The sequence below is a fragment of the Triticum dicoccoides genome, chromosome 6B (genome assembly GCF_002162155.2).
Source record: "Triticum dicoccoides isolate Atlit2015 ecotype Zavitan chromosome 6B, WEW_v2.0, whole genome shotgun sequence".
Taxonomy (NCBI): Eukaryota; Viridiplantae; Streptophyta; class Magnoliopsida; order Poales; family Poaceae; genus Triticum; species Triticum dicoccoides.
Genome location: NC_041391.1, coordinates 153508650 through 153530731, shown reverse-complemented (window position 1 = coordinate 153530731; position 22082 = coordinate 153508650). Strand labels below are relative to the sequence as shown.

Here is a 22082-nt window from a genome sequence, read left to right as displayed (position 1 = left end):
GCTAAGCGGAAGCGTTCAAGTGAACGGGCTTGATGGAGTCGTACTCGTCGTGATCCAAATCACCGATGATCCTAGTGCCGAACGGACGACACCTTCGTGTTCAACACACGTGCAGCCCGGTGACGTCTCCCATGCCTTGATCCAGCAAGGAGAGAGGGAGAGGTTGGGGAAGACTCCATCCAGCAGCAACACGATGGCGTGGTGGTGGTGGAGGAGCGTGGCAATCCTGCAGGGCTTTGCCAAGCACCGCGGGAGAGGAGGAGTACTTGGGAGAGGGGGAGGGCTGCGCCAGAACTTGGGTGCGGCTGCCCTCCCACCCCCCATATATATATAGGGGCAAGGAGAGGGGGGCCGGCCCCCTCAGATCCAATCTGAGGAGGGGGCAGCGGCCAAGGGGGGGAGGAGTGCCTCCCAAGTCAAGTGGAGGCCCTCCCCCTTAGGGTTTCCCCTCTCCCATGCGCATGGGCCTTGGGGGGCTGGTGCCCCTGGCCCATTAAGTCTAGGGCGCCCCCTTACAGCCCATGCTGCTATATTGGACGTGGTGGAACATTTTCCGGACCTCCGGACCCCTCCGAAATCCTCTGGAACCTTCTGGAAGCTTCCCAGTACAATACCGGAAAACCCTGAACTTTTCCCGGAACCCGAACAACAACTTTCCATATATAAATCTTTACCTCCGGACCATTCCGGAACTCCTCGTGACGTCCGGGATCTCATCCGGGACTCCGAACAACATTCAGTAACCACGTACATTTATTCCCTATATCCCTAGCGTCATCGAACCTTAAGTGTGTAGACCCTACGGGTTCGGGAGACACGTAGACATGACCGAGACATCTCTCTAGCCAATAACCAACAGCGGGATCTGGATACCCATGTTGGCTCCCACATGTTCCACGATGATCTCATCGGATGAACCATGATGTCGAGGATCCAATCAATCCCGTATTCAATTACCTTTGTCTAGCGGTATAGTACTTGCCCGAGATTCGATTGTCGGTATCCCGATACCTTGTTCAATCTCGTTACCGGTAAGTCTCTTTACTCGTTCCGTAACACAGCATCCCGTGATCAACCCCTTGGTCACATTGTGCACATTATGATGATGTCCTACCGAGTGGGCCCAGAGATACCTCTCTGTCACACGGAGTGACAAATCCCAGTCTCGATTCGTGCCAACCCAACAAACACTTTCGGAGATACCCGTAGTGCACCTTTATAGCCACCCAGTTACGTTGTGACGTTTGGTACACCCAAAGCATTCCTACGGTATTCGGGAGTTGCACACTCTCATGGTCTAAGGAAATGATACTTGACATTAGAAAAGCTTTAGCATACGAACTACACGATCTTTGTGCTAGGCTTAGGATTGGGTCTTGTCCATCACATCATTCTCCTAATGATGTGATCCCGTTATCAACGACATCCAATGTCCATGGTCAGGAAACCGTAACCATCTAGTGATCAACGAGCTAGTCAACTAGAGGCTTACTATGGACATGGTTTTGTCTATGTACCCACACTTGTATCTGAGTTTCCTATCAATACAATTATAGCATGGATAATAAACGATTATCATGAACAAGGAAATATAATAATAATTAATTTGTTATTGCCTCTAGGGCATATTTCAACATGAAGATAGCTGGTTGGCCCGTAAAGGCACCAGCGACCCAAGCACACCAGAAATAAGGGATGGCAATGGGAAGCCACGGCGCAATAAAAACAAACGTCAAAACAAGGAAGAGAGCCCGGACAACACAATGGTTAACGCCGGATTCAGGGGCTCTTGACCCGGTTAGCAAAAGAAGCCATTTAAAGGCAGCAAAGAGGGACCGTCCGATCTGAACAGAGTCCTGGACAGACTGTGCCAAATTCATGGCACCCACGACAAACCTGCGAACCACACTCACAGAGAATGCTAGGTCTTCAATCAGGCCGGCAAATTAAACACCAAACACAAGGGAAGGGAAACACCAAGTGAAGACGAGGATGAACCTCGCCAGCCGAACACTGGCGGACAGAAAAAATTCCCACCAGAGGTAAAAACAGTAAACATGATCCACGCGACTCACACATCCACGAGAAGGCATGAATGCACACTCAGAGACGCATACGCTATAGAGCCCATCGTACCCACACCTAACCACTGGTCGGCTTGTCTGATCACCTTTGACCACACGGACTGCGTGACTAGTATTCGGCGCGGAGGATCAGATGCCTTGGTGCTAGACCCAATAATTGACGGATACCATCTTACTCGCGTCCTCATGGAAGGAGACAGTAGTCTCAATTTAATATACCAGGACACTGTTCGCAGGATGGCGATAGACTCATCCAGAATCAACCAAAGCAACACCACCTTTGAAGGGGTGATACCAGGCGTTGAAGCCTATGGCAGGGGCTCCGTCGTATTGGAGGTAACATTCGGCTCCCCAGGCAACTCCAGAAGCGAAGAACTACTCTTCACCATCACACCCTTCCAGAGCGGCTATCACGCATTGCTTGGGAGAACGGCCTTTACCCGCTTCAACGCAGTACCGCATTATGCCTACCTCACACTCAAGATGCCCGGTCCACGAGGCGTCATCACCGTTAACAGAAACACAGAGCGCTCTTCACGCGCGGAGGAATACGTGACGGCCCCATCGGCCGGATTCTAAGCGGCCTCCAATACCAGAAAGCATGGCTGGTCATTAAGACCACAGACTCGGTTAGACGAGTCCGGCAGTCCAGAAAAACCTGAGTTGGGGCGCCATATATGTAATCCCATAGAGGACACCATGGGCTTTAGATATTTAATACAGCCCCGCTCTTGACTTGACCTTATTAGCAGGCCAACATTTTACACTTTTACTATCCACCGCACGCTTATGTTATACTCTTCTACACGAGTTTTCCTTTTTATAGACACAATTCGTGTGATACCCTTCCAGGAAACGGCACAACAGAGACAAAGGCGCAGACGTGCAGCAGGGCCCCGCTCACAGGTTTCTCTTTAGATTAAGCCCCTGTTGTCGGTGTCAAAACCGGCTGATCTCGGGTAGGGGGTCCCGACCTGTGCACCTAGGCTGATGGTAACAGGAAGCAAGGGACACAATGTTTACCCAGGTTCGGGCCCTCTCGATGGAGGTAAAACCCTACTTCCTGCTTGATTAATATTGAAGATATGAGTAGTACAAGAGCAGATCTACCATGAGATCGTAGAGGCTAAACCCTAAGAGCTAGCCTATGATGGTGTGATTGTAATTGTGATCGGCCTTCTAAGGACCAACCTCTCCGGTTTATATAGACACCGGAGAAGGCTAGGGTTTACATGGAGTCGGTTACAAGGAAGGAAACACAATATTCGGATCGCCAAGCTTGCCTTCCACGCAAAGGAGAGTTCCATCTGGACACGGGCCAAAGTCTTGAGTCTTGTATCTTCACGCTTCAATAGTCCGGACGATGTACACAGTCCAGCTGTCCGGATACCCCCTAATCCAGGACTCCCTCAGTAGCCCCTGAACCAGGCTTCAATGACGATGAGTCCGGCACGTAGTCTTGTCTCCGGCATTGCAGGGCGGGTTCCTTCTCCGAATACTCCAAAGTAATTATCGAACACTTGAATCGTGTCCGGATCCACAAAATGATCTTCACATACCACTGTAGAGAGAATGATATTTCACAAATGCAATCTGCTGACAACTCTTTTAGACAACGGGACATGTCATTATGGTCGGATTATTATTCGAACCGTTTCCCCACAACCAGCCACAGCGCATATTGCGAGGCGGTTTCTTTGACACGTCTTGTCAAAGCAGAGATCGTGTCCCTTTATCACGGGATTCTCATCAATACGGGTATGGGTAATCCCACCACGCCATCAATCATGGCGCTTGGGAAGCAAGAGATTCCCAACGGGAAAGTGGGGAGGCGCACCACTTTCGTCGCCTCTATAAAGGGATAAGATTTCCCCATTTTTACCCACGCCTTCTTTCTCCCTTGTCCACTCTTGCCCCCTCGAGCTCTAGCGCCCAAGCCCAAGTCTTCTCCGCACAACTAAACATGTCCGGAGCAGGAGGCAAGTGGGTGGCTTCCACCGTCAAGGAGAAACATATCGCAAATCTTCGGGCGGCCGGATACTTGGCCGCAGACATAGCGCACCGGCTATCGGACGTAGGGCAGGTCATTCCGACCTCAGGACCCCATGAGAGGGTCGTGTTTGTCGCCCACTTCGTCCATGGACTGGGATTCCCACTTCATCCCTTCGTCCGCGGGCTCATGTTCTACTACGGGCTAGATTTCCATGATCTAGCCTCGAATTTCGTCCTTAACATCTCGGCGTTCATCATCGTATGCGAGGCCTTCCTCCGCATCAAGCCTCATTTTGGCTTGTGGCTGCAAACCTTCTGTGTGAAGCCGAAGATTGTGAGCGGCCAGCAAGCGGAGTGCGGAGGAGCCATGGTGGGCAAGATGCCTAACGTCACCTGGCTTGATGGCTCCTTTGCGGAAACCGTGAAGTGGTGGCAGTCGGGGTGGTTCTACATCACCGAGCCGCGCGACGCAACCCGGGCGGCGGCCCCCGAGTTTCGTTCTGGAGCCCCCATGCGGCTCACCTCCTGGGAAAGGAAGGGCCTGCCCTGGGGCGAATCTACAGAGCTGACCGGACTCTAGACCTGCATCAAGAGCATGAAGGACAAGAACATCAAGCTTGTCAACGTGATCCAGGTCATGCTCGTTCGCCGGATTCTCCCGTGCCAAAGGCGGGCATTTAACATGTGGGAGTTCGACCCATCCGAACACCAGACGCTTCGGAGGCTCTATGACATGACGCATAAAGGCGCATGGAAGGTGTTGTCCAAGGCCTCTAAAGTACCTCCTCCCACATTCGAGGACCGCGGGATTCACGCTGCGCGGCCTCCTAGTCAGGTGAGTTCTCAGACTACCACCGGATTCGATTCTTCCCAATATATTCATGGGGGAGTCTTAAGTAACTGTGCATATTTGCTCAGGATTATGTGGGGACAGAGGAGCAGATTGACTGTCCGGCTCCGCTGCCAGAAGGCCCTATTGATGCTCTCTTGATGGAGATGCTAGTCCCGGCGCCCTACAAGGTGCCGGAGAAGAAGGCCGAAAAGAAGGCCCCGGTGATCCGAAAGGGTCTCCGGCGTAAGGTTGTGCCAGAAGCCTCGTCCGAAGACGACTAGGCACACTCCTCCCACGAAGGGGAGGAAGAAGAAGAAGAAGACACCCCATCCGGAAAGGATGAGGGGCCTGGGGAGGCGGACCAGGGGCCGGAAAAGGCCCCCGGCGCAAGGCCGTCATACCCACGTCGTCCGATGACGACGAGACAGATTCCTCCCGTGGAGGCGGGAGGAAGCAAGAAGAAACTCTACCTCCCTGCACTGGGGAGGAGAAAAAGAGGAAAGTCGCCTCGGAGGGGGAGGCTGGGGCGTCCAAGAAGGGAAAGGTGTCCCTTCCGGACTACTCTGCCACGACCGCTCACAACGAGGAGGGGTGGCTGCCCAGGGGGAAGCCCCTGGCGCGATCGTAAGTATCCGCACTCTATCTTGACTTTACTTCATAGTTTTTGGTTTTATAACGCCGAACATATATGAAGTCCGGCCAGGGCTCACCTCGGAGATGAATTCGCTCCCGACGGCCACTACTCCTCAGCCCATGGGTGACACTAAGGTGTTGTCCCAAAGGCTCCCAGAGCGGGGGGAGGTGATTCTGGAGACGCCCCAAGGTGGGATTCCAGATGTCGGACACGCGGGGTTCAAGATCCCCGCGGGTCGTACCGATGAGAGCCGCAGCAAGCCGGGCTCTCATCCGGATACTGTGCCGGAGCCTTCAATGGCTCCGGATGCGGGCAGGCGGCCCCTCGCTAGGGAGGGCGAGTCGTTCGTGCTGATGACTTCCGTCACGCCAGAGGCGTTGGATAGTCTGCTGGAAGCACTTCTCGGCACTTCCATGGATGACGAGCACTGTACTCTTATGGGTGCGGTGATTCAGAAGGTTCTGTCCGCCAAGAGCGGACTGACCGAAGCGTGTACCAGCCTCCTGACGGGCTTTGAGGTAAGTAATAAAAATGTATGAAATTACCACCCGATAGGTAGTAGCCCATGATACTCTGTTTGGTGTTCGGAAGGAAAAGCCAAATAGAGGGTCAATTATAATCCGCAGGAGTCTAATAATAAACATTCATGTGAATAAGCAGGCTGTGCTGCTTGCCGCTGCTGCACGCATAGCCAAGGTTGCCGAACTAAAGCGGGACCTGGAGCAGGCGCAGGGAGAGCTCGACCTCACGAAGAGGCAGCTCGAAGAGAACAAGGGTAAGTGATTCACCGCTCTTATGTATTTAAGGATAGACAAAATTGGTTAGTCTAACGCCAAAGCGTCGTGACTGTGTACTAGGGGCCACCGCCGAAGTGGCGTCCCTGAAGAAAGCGCTGTCCGAGGCCGAAGACAAGGCGGCCTTGGAATGCAAGGAGCGCGAAAAGCAAAGTGCTAGAGTGGGCGAGGTACAGCAAGAGCTCCGGGACCTCGGCAAGAAGTTCGAGTCCGTGGAGCATTTTGATCTGAAGATGAAAGAGGCCGAGCTTGCGAAGGCCCTCGTGAGTATGAGAGACGCCAAGGCCGAAGCCGAGAAGGCACAGTAGGAAATCCAGGAGGCCAAAAAGATAGCGACGGGTAAGAAATTCTTTATGCAAAGCAAACATGTGGAGGAGGCGTTTCTTTTACTTACCTGAATTTGGAGCTCTCCAGGGGCATTCACGGATCTACCACGTAGCGTATCAGATGCCGCGGAGTTCTACCGTGCCCAGGAGGGGAGCTCAACGGAGAAGCTGTTCTGGTCCCAGTATGCTGGGGCCGAACACCCAATGCCTCTGAGTGACCAACTGAAGCAGTTGGTCGAACTCCACAGGGCGGCCGAAGTGGTTATGAAAGATTTCATAGTCCGGATGTGGCCTGGTGAGCCCCTGCCCACTAGCTACTTCGGCCTGATCAAGCGGGTGGTGAATGCCTGTCCGCGGCTTGAAGTGATCAAGCGATCCGTTTGCATTGAGGGTGCCCGCTGGGCCTTTGCCTGCGCAAAGGTGCATTGGGGCAAGCTGGATGCGGAGAAGCTGGTGAAGGATGGGCCGCCGGAGGGCAAGGCGCATCGCCATCCCGAGATGTACTATGATGGCGTTATGAAGGGCGCTCGTCTCGTGGTCGATGAATGTACCAAGGACAAGATCTTTGACTGAATGTACCTCTGTCGTTGTTGTAATTTAAAGACGAAGTTACTTGTGCTATGTAGCACTGTTTGATTTAAAATATTACCTTCTGTGCGGCTGTTTATAGAATTCTGAAAGTAGGCCAGTCGTCGGCTTCCGCCCCCACGTAACTAGTACTGCGGTGTTCGTGGAAAACCTGGACACTCTTTATCCAAATGTTTGGTCCCTTAAGGAGGTGTCCGGCGCAGCGAACAAGGCAATCGGACTATGCGGCTTTATAACTTTCACTTAGCCATAGAAGTCTACAATTTTAAATTTCGGCGAAGCCCCTAGAATCCGGAAGGCCGAATTGGGGCACTATATACGCCTATATCGGGCGAAGCTGATTTATCGCCTAAAGCAGAAGAATCTTTAAGGATTTTAAGACCTCTCAAACAGCGACCAGCTCTCGCCACATCATGCCGATCAGTTTTCGGCTTTCTCTACTGAGGTGCTCGTCCGGAAGAACCAGGACACAATCGCAGTAGTTCTCCCTGCGCTACCTTAGCCGATATAACAGAACGTAAGGTACCAAAACAGGGCTAACCCAACTGTAGACCCAAGACATGATTCGGAGCTGATGCATATAGTGCTATAAGTTCGGGGTGCCGCACTGTTGAAAGTGTTCGGACTTGTCTTGTCGTGTTATGGGGCGCCATAAGAAGCCCCTGGCAAACTGAACGTACCAAGGTGTACGGATGCAATATCAAATAAACATTTGTGAGAAAAATGCTCAAATAAGAATAATAAGCTGACGCTATATATGATCTCCCATTGGTGAATAATACGTTTAAGCGTATGTTTACAATGGATGCATTAAGCGGAGATAAGTAGGACTATTTGACATGTCCTATCCAGGGGCAGGCCGCGTATAGATAGATAAAATAGGTATAACGATCGTAAATAGATTCCACCTGGGTATTTCCTTCTGTGCGCAACGCCTGTTGCCTGCTTGGTTTTCACCCCTGTATAGGTTCGACAATCCGGCCCTTCTGAAGAGGTTGCACTAAAGCAATGTCCTGAAAGGTAAAAGGGAAAGATTATGAAGGTATGTTGCGGTGATACCGCACTGTTGACTGAGTCACTAATGCGCCTCCGCCTGTGCCCATGGTATTTTGAGTGTGTAATTGTGTACGCGTGGCACGAATGCTGCTTTAATGGGGTTTGAGCGGAGGCCGGACTGCTAATCACGCTCTTGGTGTGCCTGATGATTCTGCTGCGGGGTGCTCCGGACTCGCTTGACGGTGCTTGAGGTTGTCGTCGCCGGATTGGTGGTTGGCCGGAGGAGGCCGCATTGTACTTCTGCCGCGAGGGCTGCAGTATGCTCTTCTGTACGGAGAGAGCGGTCCATGTTTCCGTTGACTGTTATGACCCCGCGCGGGCCTGGCATCTTGATCTTGAGGTATGCATAGTGTGATACCGCATTGAATCTAGCGAATGCGGTTCGTCCGAGCAGTGCGTGGTAACCACTACGGAAAGGGATGATGTCGAAGATTAACTCTTCGCTTCGGAAGTTGTCCGGAGATCCGAAGACCACTTCCAATGTTATGGAGCCCGTACAGCGGGCCTCTACTCCAGGAATTACACCTTTAAAGGTGGTTTTGGTGGGCTTGATCCTTGAGGGGTCGATGACCATTTTGCGCACTGTGTCCTGATAAAGCAGGTTTAGGCTGCTACCGCCGTCCATAAGGACTCGCATGAGGTGAAATCCGTCGATGATTGGGTCTAAGACCAATGCGGCTGAGCCGCCGTGACGGATGCTAGTAGGATGATCCCTACGATCAAAGGTGATCGGACAAGCTGACCATGGGTTAAACTTGGGGGCGACTGGCTCCATCGTGTAGACGTCCCGTAGTGCTCGCTTCCGTTCCCGCTTGGGGATGTGAGTGGTGTAGATCATGTTGACCATTTTCACCTGGGGGAAATTTCTTCTATCCCCCCGTGTTCGGACGCCGAGGCTCCTCATCATCGTCGCTGTGCAGCCCCTTGTCCTTTTTTTCGGCGTTTATTTTGCCGGCCTGTTTGAATACCAAGTAGTCTTTGTTGGTGTGGTTGGTTGGCTTGTCAGGGGTGCCATGAATTTGGCACGAGCGCTCCAGTATACGGTCCAGACTGGACGATCCCTGATTGTTTCTTTTGAACGGCTTCTTCCGTTGACCGGACTTGGATCCGCTGAATCCGGCATTTACTATCGTGTCTTCAGTGTTGTCACCATTGTTCCGTCGTTTATGTCTGTTGCGTCGAGGCTTGCCGTTATTGTCGCGGACATCCGAAGTGCGGGAATGTGGCGTGGTGCCGCTGCGAGCCAACCAGCTGTCCTCGCCCGCGCAAAAGCGGGTCATTAGTGTTGTGAGAGCTGCCATGGACTTGGGTTTTTCTTGGCCGAGGTGTCGAGCAAGCCACTCGTCACGGATATTATGCTTAAAAGCCGCCAGGGCTTCAGCGTCCGGACAGTCGACTATTTGGTTCTTTTTAGTTAGGAACCGAGTCCAGAATTTCCTGGCTGACTCTCCGGGCTGTTGAGTAATGTGGCTCAGGTCATCAGCGTTCGGTGGTCGCACATATGTGCCCTGGAAGTTGTCGAGGAATGCGTCTTCCGGGTTTTCCCAACTACCAATGGAATTTGCTGGCAGGCTGTTTAGCCAGTGCCGGGCTGGTCCTTTGAGCTTAAGGGGAAGATACTTGATGGCGTGTAGATCGTCTCCGCGGGCTATGTGAATGTGGAGAAGGAAATCTTCGATCCATATTGCGGGGTCTGTTGTGCCATCGTATGAGTCGATGTTTACGGGTTTGAACCCTTCTGGAAATTCATGATCCATCACTTCTTCAGTGAAGCAGAGGGGGTGTGCGGCGCCTCTGTGCCGAGCTATGTGGCTACGCAGTTCGAATTGGTTTGGGTTGCTGTGTTCGGCCCGGCCGGACTTGTTGATGATGTATCCGTCGTGACGGTCATCGTCGCGCGCTGGGGCGCGCCCCCGTGGTCCGTAGATCGATCTTGGCTGTCCTGCTTTGTTCTCCAGAATATCTTGCAGGTCTTGCGTGTTGCCCCGGGCCGTAGTGTATTGGCGTGGGGGCGCGGGCTGGTATTCGGGCTGATATCCCGTTTTATCCCGGCCACGGGGTGGCCGATCATCCGTTTGGCGCTCGAGTCTGTATTATCCTCGGCTGCCAGGACTTCAGTCCATCTATCTGTGAGCAGGTCTTGATCGGCCTGGAGTTGTTGCTGCTGCTTCTTTAGGCTCCTCGCAGTGGCAATAAGCCGGCGCTTGAAGCGCTCCTGCTCCACGGGATCCTCAGGCACGCCGAACTCGTTGTCGCCGAGGCTAATCTCGTCTTCGGAGGGGGCATATAGTTGTCCTCCTCTGGGTATCCCTCAGTCGCCTGTTCGTCTGGGCTGACCTGCTCATCCTCCTATTCGGCCTCCTTGAAGGCAGGCTGGTCAGGGTTGTATTCCTCTTCGGCACCATCCGGATTGCTTTCTTCTTCGGGGTCGGTATTGCTGTGGCGAGGCTTGGAGCGGCGCCGACGACGACCATGCGTTGCTTTTCTCCCTAAGCCGTGCCCATCGTAACTGTTCAGTGCTCCTAGCGCAGGCCCAAATCCGTCGAAGATCAAGTCTCCGCGAATATCTGTCGTGTAGCTCAAGTTTCTGAACCTGACCTGGTGGCCAGGGGCGTAGCTGTTGATCTGCTCTAGATGGCCAAGCGAATTGGCCCGCAGTGCGAAGCCGCTGAACATGAAGATCTGTCTGGGGAGAAAAATCTCCCCCTGGACCATGTTGTTGATGATTGAAGGTGCCATCAAGCCCTGTGGCAACGACACAGAGGAACTCTCAATGAAAGAACCAATGTCGGTGTCAAAACCGGCGGATCTCGGGTAGGGGGTCCCGACCTATGTGTCTAGGATGATGGTAACAGGAAGCAAGGGACACAATGTTTACCCAGGTTCGGGCCCTCTCGATGGAGGTAAAACCCTACTTCCTGCTGGATTAATATTGAAGATATGAGTAGTACAAGAGTAGATCTACCACGAGATCGTAGAGGCTAAACCCTAAGAGCTAGCCTATGATGGTATGATTGTAATTGTGATCGGCCTTCTAAGGACCAACCTCTCCGGTTTATATAGACACCGGAGAGGGCTAGGGTTTACATGGAGTCGGTTATAAGGAAGGAAACACAATATCCGGATCGCCAAGCTTGCCTTCCACGCAAAGGAGAGTTCCATCCGGACACGGGCCGAAGTCTTGAGTCTTGTATCTTCACGCTTCAATAGTCCGGACGATGTACACAGTCCGGCTATCCGGATACCCCTTAATCCAGGACTCCCTCACCTGTGTAAACCTTTTTATTGTCTGTTGTTGTTTTCACATCCCATGGGTACTATACCCACAGAGGTTACTGTCGTTATTGGAATTTCGCCACGATAGATTAATGCACATATCTGGAACTACAGGGTTCATAAAGAAAGGGCATTCTTCAGCCCATTTTATGTTGCAAAGTCTGAATACCTTTGGGAGTGTTTGGCGTCATGAGTTTGGCCTTATATGTATCAGCTCCGAATCATGTCTTTGGTCAAATGTTGGGTTTGCCCGGCTCCTGGGTTTGCCACCTTATGTTCCGTTCTTATCGGCTAAGGCGGCCAAAGGAGAACTACTGCGATTGTGCCCTGGTTATTCCGGATGAGCACCTCAGTAGAGAAAGCCGAAAACTGACTGTCATGATACAGCGAGAGACTGTTCAACCACTCGAAGACTTACCAGAATCTTTAGGATTCCTCCGCATTAACAAAGGACCGTTTCCCGGTCATGTACACACGCGCCCGTATTGGGATGCACGCGAAGGTACCAGGGGCTACATAGTAGCCCCACTGTTAAACTCCCATGGCTAAGCGAAAGTGTTACAGCTATATAGTCTGGTTGCCTAGTTCGACGTGCGATCACCTCCCTAATGGACCAAGACGTTGGATCAATTGTGATTACGCATATTTTTCGCGAACACCCCCGCATTGTATGCGTGGGGGCTAAAGCCAACGACTGCTAACTTTCAGATTACACATATACATAAAAACGGCCACACAGGAGACACAATAATACTTTCAGGCAAAAAGTATAAATATAGCCTTGTAATCAAAATAACATTGTTTTTACAATGAATCAATTTGTCACTCGAACAAGACATTCTTCGAGCACTGCGCCTCTATTAAGCGGGCACCTTCTGTTACCTGCTCCAAGTAGTGCTCGGCTGGATCCTGGCCTCCCGCCGGATTCTGGGTCGCAACAATGCCGGCCTCCATATCTGTCCAATATGCTTTAACACGGGCAAGAGCCATTTGTGCACCCTCTATGCACGTCGACCTTCTCATGGTGTCGAACCGAGATATGACACCGAGGAATTGTTGCACCAAACCAAAATAACTGTTCGGCTTAGGACCCTTCGGCCAAAGATGGTCTATTACAGACCGCATTGCAACCCCGGACAGCCTATGAAGCTCAGCCACAACAGCCATTTTCTCACTCAACGGCAATGGGCGCGCGGGAGCATTAAATTGAGACCAGAACAGCTTCTCCACTTCTTTATCACCTTGATCCTCGAAAAACTTGGCCGCGTCAGCTGTACTCTTCGCCAAGTCCGCATACGCGTCTATAGGACTCCAGCGTCGATCCAGGGGAGCATACTTCGGATCCAAAAACTTCACCCGCAATAAGTAGGGGCTCCCAGTCGTGATTTTCCCGGCTCGTCGAAGCTCCTCCCGCACATCCCTGACTTCGGTCTGCATCTCCTTGGCTCCATTAAGCACCTTGTTCAGGTCAAGCGAATTAACCTGATTCTCCTTTTTAAGGAGCTCGTACCGGTCGGCGACATTTTTCAACTCCACATCCATTTCGGCTATCTTGTCCTTGCTTCGGCGATGAGCAGCCTGTTCGGCTCTCAACTCTTTGGCCGCCTTTAGGGCAGCCGCACTGCTAGCCCGAGCTTGTTCCTTGGCCTGGGCAAGTTCCGCCCTCAGGGCTTCCACGACAGCAGCACCGTCTGCAGTCCAAACATATCGCATTAATATCATGCCCCTCTCAAATTTTCCTATAAAACATATTTAGGAAAGCAGAGCACATACCTTGTGACTCGTTCAGCCACTCATTCACCAGCGTGATATCGGCATCAATAGCTCCAATCTGCCTCCTTAGTTCGGCAACTTCAACGGACTGGTCGGCTGCCGGATCCTTAGACACCCGCGCATATATACAGCGCATTCATTACTTACACAATATGATCCTCCATTTGCCGCCTAGGGCGGGCAACCAGAGTCTCCGGGGCTACTATCCATATGGAGCACACCTAGCGTGTGCCTCACAGCCAAGAAATTATGTATTTCTTATTACATACCTCGAAGACTCTGAGCAGGCTCGTAAATGCTTCATTCAAACCGCTTGTGGCGGATGAAATCTTCTTGAGCACCATGCTCATTAATGAGCGGTGCTCCTCCGAGAGTGCAACTCGTTCCAGAAGGCCCATCAGTATGTCCGGCCGGACATCGACCTGTGCCGGACCCTTCTCATCTCCCCCCGTGGGAGCCGACCGCTCCGGGCTCAGGGCGACCGAAGGAGTAGCTTCTGGCTTCGGCAGATCCGGACTCCTCCGTGACAACACCTCAGGGTCACCTGCCTCGTGAGGTGGAGAGGTTGGTGGGGTCTCACTCTCCATCATCTCCGGAGGGAGGTCCCCCAAAGACGAACTCTGTCGAGAAGAGCTGCTAGCCGGACTGCAAAAAATGAATCCTGGTTATTGTTCTTGCAGAGATGCAGTACCTACGAATTAATGATTAACTCACAGCTCGGTCGAGGGCTGGCCCGTCGACGGGCATGACGCGGTAAGGGCGCCCTCCGGGGCAGGGCCCCCTAGTGACGTTTTCTTCCCTTGCTTGGGCACCTCCGTCTCCAAGTCTTCGGAGGCGGCCCTCTTCTTCCCGCGTGGGGAGAAGGCTTTAGACTCCCCTCCCCAACTATCCTCCTTAGGGGAGGTAGCAATTCCCCCGGTTCGGATGCATAGTGTGTGAAGTTCGGCTTCTCTGTTCTTCCCTTCGTCTTTCCCTGAGGGCATTTTGCTAAGCACCCGGCCAAGCATCTTAGCTATGGTAGGACTAGGTGAGCCTTCGGGAAGTGGCGCCGGACACCTGATTCTCTCCGCCTTGCTGAGCCATTCCTGGCCACTGAGGATTTTTAGAATGATGATTATGCTAAATATAAACGAAGTGTCCGGTTTCGGGGTTACTTACTTGGGTATCTAGGCGATTGTAGCTTAGGACCGCATCCTCGGCGGTGTCCGGACACTTTACTTGTGGTCCGGAGAATAATTTACAGATCCCTTCGAGCTTCAGGCCGAAGAAGTGCTGAATAGTCCGCGGACCCTCTGGATTGAACTCCCACATCCGGAGAGGCCGGCGTTTGCACGGCAACATCCGTCGGATTAGCATTACCTGAATTATGCTGACAAGGTTAATGTCCCTTTCAAGAAGCTCCCGGATACGGCTCTGCAGTGTTGGTACATCGCTAGCAGACCCCCAATCCCGTCCTACGTTGGTCCATGACGCCAGTTGTGACGGAGGGCCCAAGCGGAAGTCGGGGGAAGCCACCCACTTTGTGCCTCTGGGAGCCGTGACGTAAAACCACCTCCGCTGCCATAAATCGGATACCTCTGGGAAAGAACCCTCTGGCCATGGGGCATCGGTGTTCCTGCTTATTATGGCACCTCCGCACTCCGCATGTCGCCCCTCGATCATCTTCGGCTTCACATTGAAGGTCTTAAGCCATAAGCCGAAGTGTGGACTGACGTGGAGAAAAGCCTCACACACAATGATGAACGATGAGATATGGAGGATAGCGTCCAGAGCTAGATCGTGAAAATCTAACCCGTAATAGAACATGAGCCCCCTCACAAAGGGATCAAGGGTGAGGCCCAAGCCGCGGAGGAAGTGAGGAACAAATACGACGCTCTCATTAGGCTCGGGAGTAGGGATGACCTGCCCTGGAGGAGGAAGCCTGTGCTGGATGTCGGCAGTCAGATATCCGACCTCCCTAAGCCTCGCATTGTCCTCCTCTTTGATTGAGGAAGCCACCCACCGGCCTTGAAGGTTGGATCCGGATATACTGGAGGATCTGGGGTGTTTGAGTTTGGGTCTCGGGTGTTAGAACTCGAGATGCGAAAGGGCGCAAGGGTGGTGGAAAAGAGGTATAGGCCTTGTCCCCTTTATAAAGGGGGTGAATATCAAGAGTCGTCAGCATGACCGCTTGAGACTTATCTAAAAATACGGAGTCATACCCACAGTCGTCATGGGGTGGCACACGCCCGTATTGATGGAAGATCCCGTAATAAGGGGAACACGATCTCTGCTTTGGTAGGGCGTTCCAATAAAACCGCCTCGCAACGTGTGTCGAGGTGGGCTAAGAAAAACCAGTTCGTGTTGGGCCGGGCCACGATACAAGGGCACGACGTACAAAGATTGCCAGCAGATCAGATTTATGCTATGCCCCCTACGGTGGTATGTGAAGATCATCTTACAGATCCGGACATGGTCTAAGTGTTCGATAAATACTTTGGAGTATTCGGAGATGGAACCCGCCTTGCAATGCCGAAGACAAAACTGCACGCTGGACTCATCGTCATTGAAGCCTGGTTCAGGGGCTACTGAGGGAGTCCTGGATTAGGGGGTATCCGGACAGCCGGACTATATACTTTGTCCGGACTGTTAGAGCGTGAAGATACAAGACTCAAGACTCCGTCCCGTGTCCGGATGGGACTCTCCTTTGCGTGGAAGACAAGCTTGGCGATCCGGATATTATATTTCCTTCTTTGTAACCGACTCCATGTAAACCCTAGCCCTCTCCGGTGTCTATATAAACCGGAGAGTTTGGTCCTTAGAGGGACGATCACAATCATAATCATCATAGGCTAGCTTCTAGGATTTAGCCTCTACGATCTCGTGGTAGATCAACTCTTGTACTACTCATATCATCAATATCAATCAAGCAGGAAGTAGGGTTTTACCTCCATCGAGAGGGCCCGAACCTGGGTAAACATTGTGTCCCTTGCCTCCTGTTACCATCAGCCTAAGACGCACAGATCGGGACCCCCTACCCGAGATCCGCCGGTTTTGACACCGACAGCGCCTAGCACGCCCCAGACAATTGCCTAGCCATGTGCGGCGCCCCCCTCCATTGTTTACACCCCCAGTCATATTTTTGTAGTGCTTAGGCGAAGCCCTGTGAAGATCACTTCACCATCACCATCACCAGGCCATCGTGCTGCTAGAACTCATCCACTACCTCTCTATCTTGCTGGATCAAGAAGGCGGAGGATGTCACCGAGCTGAACGTGTGCTGAACGCGGAGGTGCCGTACGTTCGGTACTCGATTGGTTGGATCGCGAAGAAAGTTCGACTACATCAACCGCGTTGTTAAATGCTTCCGCTTACGGTCTACAAGGGTATGTAGACACACTCCCCCCCTCGTTGCTATGCATCCCCATGGATAGATCATTGCGTGTGCGTAGAATTTTTGTTTTTGTTTTCATGCAACATTTCCCAATAAGTCTCCTATGTTCTCACTTTCATATACTGGTGGGAAATTTTTCATTATTGAACTTGGATTGTATATTTCAATGATGGGCTTTCTCAAATGCCTGAGGTCTTCATGAGTAAGCAAATTGGATGCACACACACTTAGTTTCCAATTTGAGTTTTCATACACTTATAGTTGTTAGTGCATCCGTTGTAATGCCAATTAATCCCTACTCCTCGCATTGACATCAGTTGATGGACATCTCCATAGCCCATTGATTAGCCACGTCGATGTGAGACTATCTTTCTTTTTGACTTCCCCTTATTAATCTCTACTACCGCATTCTATTCCATCCATAGTGCTATATCCATGGCTTGTGCTCATGTATTGCGCGGGGGTTGAAAAAGCTGAGGCGCGTTAAAAAGTATGAACCATTGCTCGGCTTGTCATCGGGGTTGCGCATGATAAATACTGTGTGTTAAGAAGATGGAGCATGACAAGACTATATGATTTTGTAGGGATAACGTTCTTTAGCATTTTTATTTTAAAAGACATGATTGTTTGTTTGTATGCTTGAGTATTGATGTCTTTATATCAAATTATAGACTATTGATTTGAATCATTCAGATCTTAATATTCATACCATAAAAGAAAGATTACATGATGAACATGTTAGGTAGCATTCCACATCAAAAATTCCGTTTTTATCATTTACCTACTCGAGGACGAGCAGGAATTAAGCTTGGGGACGATTGATACATCTCTAATGTATCTATAATTTTTATTGTTCCATACTATTATAGTATCAATCTTGGATGTTTTATATGCAATTATATATCATTTTTTGGACTAACCTATTAACTTAGTGCCCAATGTTAGTTGCCTTTTTTTTGCTTGTTTTTGGCTTTTCAGAAAATCAGTACCAAACGGAGTCCAAAGCCTACGAAACTTTTTGACGATTTTTTTCTAGAGAAGAGAGACCCTAGAAGGTTCAGGAGAAGACTAGAAGAGCCACGAGGGAGCGACAAGCTTGCTAAGCGCGCCCCAAGGGGGTGCCCCAGGCTTGTGGGCCCCTTGTGGCACCTCTTGACCCAATTTCACTTCTATAAATTCTCAGATATTCCCAATATACTAGAGAGCCACCCAAAATAGTTTTTCTGATGCCACACGTCTTTGTTCTTCTGCGATCACATCTGAAGGTTTTTTCCGGTACTCTGCCGGAGGGAAAATCGATCACGGAGGGCATCTACCTCAACCTTACCGCCCTTCCAATGATGCATGAGTAGTTTACCATAGACCTATGGGTCCATAGCTAGGATGACTTCTTCTCTCTCTTTGATCTTCAATACCATGTTCTCCTCGATCTTCTCGGAGTTCCATCAGATATAATCTTGTTTTGCGGTGTGTTTTTTTGGATCCGATGAATTGTGGGTTTATGATCTGAACATTCATGAGAAACATTTGAGTCTTCTCTGAACTTATTTATGCATGATTATTGTAGCTTTGTATTTCTCTCCGATCTATCTGTTTGGTTTGGCCAACTAGATTGATTTATCTTGCAATGGGAGAGGTGCTTTCAAAGGGTTCAATCTTGCGGTGCTCTATATCCCAGTGACAAAGTAGGGGACAAGACATGGATTTGTATTATTGCTATTAAGGGGGAAACGATGGGGTTTATTCATATTGCTTAGATTTACTTTGTCTACATCATGTTTTCTTGCTTAAGGTGTTACTATGTTTTTATTCACTTAATACCCTATATGCATGCTGGATATCAGTCGATGGGTGGAGTAATAGTAGTAGATGCAGCCAGGAGTCGGTCTACTTGTCTCGGACATGATGCCTATATACATGATCATTGCCTTGAATATCGTCATAACTATGCGTTTTTTTATCAATTGCCCAACAGTAATCTGTTTACCCACCGTATGTTGTGTGCTTGAGAAAGAAGCCTCTAGTGAAAACTATGGCCCCTGGGGTGTACTTTTATTATATATAAAAATACAAAAATACCTTGCTGCAATTTTATTTCCTTTATTTTGTTTTGTATCTTAATTTATCTATCTATCACTACAAGATTTAATCCTTGCAAATAACCGTCAAGGGGATTGACAACCCTATTGTTTGTGTTGGTGCAAGTATTTGCTTTTGTGTGTGTAGGTTCTGCTAACGAGGTTCTGTGTGGTTCTCCTACTGGATTGATAACCTTGGTTCTTAACTGAGGGAAATGCGTATCTCTACTGTACTGCATCATCCTCTCCTCTTTGAGGAAATCCCAACGCAACTCACAAGTAGCAAAAGCAGGCATATCCGGCCTAGTCGAAAGACCTAGGATTGATGTTAGATCAATCCATGGCGTCGATGTCTGATCGGAGCCGAAATTTCGCTCCCACCCACCAGCCATGCCGAATATTGTCCAGATAGCACTTGACTGATTGACATATGGGACCTAGCGCTAGTCACCCAAAAGAAAAGACAATCCGTCTGACAATTCTGAACACTCTTTTTAAAAGAAGAACGAGAACCTAGATTGCAGCAACACTGAATCCCTAGCTGCATTTCGTCTCAATGTTTCCGACGAAGGGGTCAGTAGAGACTAGAGAGATCTGCTGTCATCATCCGAGCACATTCACCACACTCTCCGACCTAATGACAAACTATTACGCCATAGAGGACGCCTGCTTAGCCAACCAATATTGCTGGAGACCCCAGCCCGGGGTTACCCGAAGTAGAAGGCAGGCATGGTTTTTGCAACCGCCGTTCCAAGAACAACAATATTGATACACCCGACGAGCAGCTTCCATAGAAGAAGAGCCGGGTAGTCGGCATTGGAGTCAAATCACTGCTGGATACGATACTCGACCACCCGTGTGCGATCCACTCTGCCTCATCAGATAAACCAGCCACCCAAAAAAGTAGGAACCGTCGGGTTGTCAGGCAAGTGGCAAAAGGAGGCTGGGACTTCCCCAATAACCCCAATAATGGAAGGGTTCGTGGTGTACAAATCGACCGTACAAAAGAACAATACACGTTCGAGGCCAAAGACGTACATATGATCTATGAAACACACTCACCAAGAAATCAACGAAAGAGTGCTCTTCGAGAGATGTGTACCATTGAAAGCACAATGACTTCGGACAATAAGTGGTCGGGTGTACCAATCACTTTCGACCACCAAGACCCTGGCTTATATAACATACCGAGGACCCTTAGGGGTACAAATCCTAGTCGGCTACGTGCGATGAGGCAGAGTTCTCCCGGCTACGTACGGTGAGGCAGAGTTCTCCATGATTCCAGATTCTTGTCTTGCATGCAAGTCTTATGGAGTTTTTATGTGATGGACTCGCTGAAGTGGCCTAGACGGAACTGGCAAAGGGGTCCTTGGCCCGGCCCAGAGGACCGAGAACCGACGTGGTGAGCGGCCGGTCGGGACACCGCCAACAACTGTTCACAGCTGAATTTATCTCTTTGAACTTTGAAATTTACATTTTGGTCCACAAGTTCACAACACTAGTCAGACCAAAGAGCCCCGTACAGCCAGTCCACACGGTCCACGGCATCCCACACCACACACCAGTCCCCATTTGTTCAGCCTGCTCCCCTCGCGGAGGTGAGGTCTCTCCCACCCGCCCGCCGACAAAACCCTAGCCGGCCGCCGCCGCCATGGACGCCGCCGCAGGGGGAGGAGAGGGAGAAGTATTTGTCAACTACGCCCAAATCGAGGAGTACTTCAACAACATGGCACTGGAGGGCCCGTCCGCGCAGGACCGCATGGACGGCATCGTCTCCCAAATCATCTCCCTCCTCCCCGCGCCCTTCCTCCCCGCGCCCGACGCCGACGACTCCTCCGACTCCGACGACGACCACTTCTCCCTCACCTCCTCCGACTCCGAGGACACCGCCGCCGCCGCCGTCGACGCCGACCGGCCCGCCGTGCAGGATGGTGACGGCCAGGACCACATCAGCCGCCTCCCGGACGACCTGCTCTGCAACATCATCTCCCGCCTCCCCACCAAGGAAGCCGCGCGCACCATGGTACTCTCCACCCGCTGGCGCTGCGTGTGGGCGGCGACCCCGCTCCTCGTCGACGACGCCCACCTCAGGGCCGCCGACGGGCCCCGCGATTTCCACGCCGTGCGCGCCGTCTCTCGCTGCGTGGCCGCTCACCCCGGCCCCGTCCGTGCCGTGCGCTTCATCCGCACCTCCTTCCACCGGCAGGAGTACGCGCTCGAGCAGCTGATCGCCAGCCTCGCCGCCAAGAAGATCCAGGACCTCATCCTCTTCAACCGCCCCTGGCCGCTCGACATGCCGCTCCCCGACAACATCCTCAGCTGTGCCTCCCTCACCCGCCTCTACATCGGCGTCTGGCGCTGGCGCTTCCCAGACACCACCACCCTCCGCCCCGCCTTCCCCAACCTCGAAGAGCTCGGCCTTTTCCACTCCATCATCGAGGACAGAGAAGTCGATGCCTTGCTCGCGCACTGCCCCAAGCTGAAAATCCTCTCCTTTGCCATCGCGTACATTAGCCGTTCACGCCTCCGCATCAAGTCCAGCAGCCTCCGCGTCGTGATGGAATGGGGATGCAGCTTCGATGAAATCATTGTCGAGGATGCCCCCTGCCTGGAGCGCCTGCTCTTCCAAAGCATTTCCGACCGGAGGCCCGTCAAGATTGTCCACGCCCCTAGGCTGGAGGTGCTCGGCTACTTGGACCTTGAACTCCACGCTCTCGAGATTGGTGGCATTGTCATCAGGGTAACTGCTTATTGTAACTTCTGTCATCTGCACTTGGCATTCATTACGTGACTGTGCAACCAAACAAATTTCTCATTTTTTTAATAATTTGCCTCAATGGCAGGCTGGGATGAGTGTGAGAGCTAGCGCCATGCTGCCAAGTTTGAAGATATTAGCTGTCAAGGTGCGACTTTCGCACGACATGGAGGTCAAGATGCTGCACACCCTGCTCAGATGCTTTCCTCGCCTCGAGACACTTCACATCATGGTATGCCATATCGATATCTGTGCATCTCTGCACTTGTTTATCAATTGCCATTCAAGACGATAATATGGATATCAGCTTATTCAAGTGCTAGTTGCCCATTGCTATATACTACTATACCTCTGTTCATTCATATAAGATGTTTTTGGCAGTTCAAATTGAACTGCCAAAAACATCTTATATGAATGAACAGAGGGAGTATTACAGATTGATACTGTAGATACGATGATACTAGATTCACGGGGATGTTTCAACGAACTTCACGGGCTGAAGAATGTGGCCTAATTTAACC

General features: G+C 51.2%; 1 protein-coding gene across 1 annotated transcript in view; it reads left to right on the top strand.

Annotated features, from left to right (window-relative positions):
• The first annotated feature begins 20338 nt into the window (after positions 1–20338).
• LOC119324636 (F-box/FBD/LRR-repeat protein At1g13570-like) overlaps positions 20339–22082 on the top strand; it is a 3168-nt gene continuing 1424 nt past the window's right edge. Inside the window, exons 1-2 of the mRNA XM_037598406.1 lie at positions 20339–21546; positions 21650–21793. Coding sequence (XP_037454303.1) covers positions 20458–21546; positions 21650–21793 — 1233 coding nt within the window. The 5' untranslated portion in view covers positions 20339–20457. The remainder of the gene's footprint in view (positions 21547–21649; positions 21794–22082) is intronic.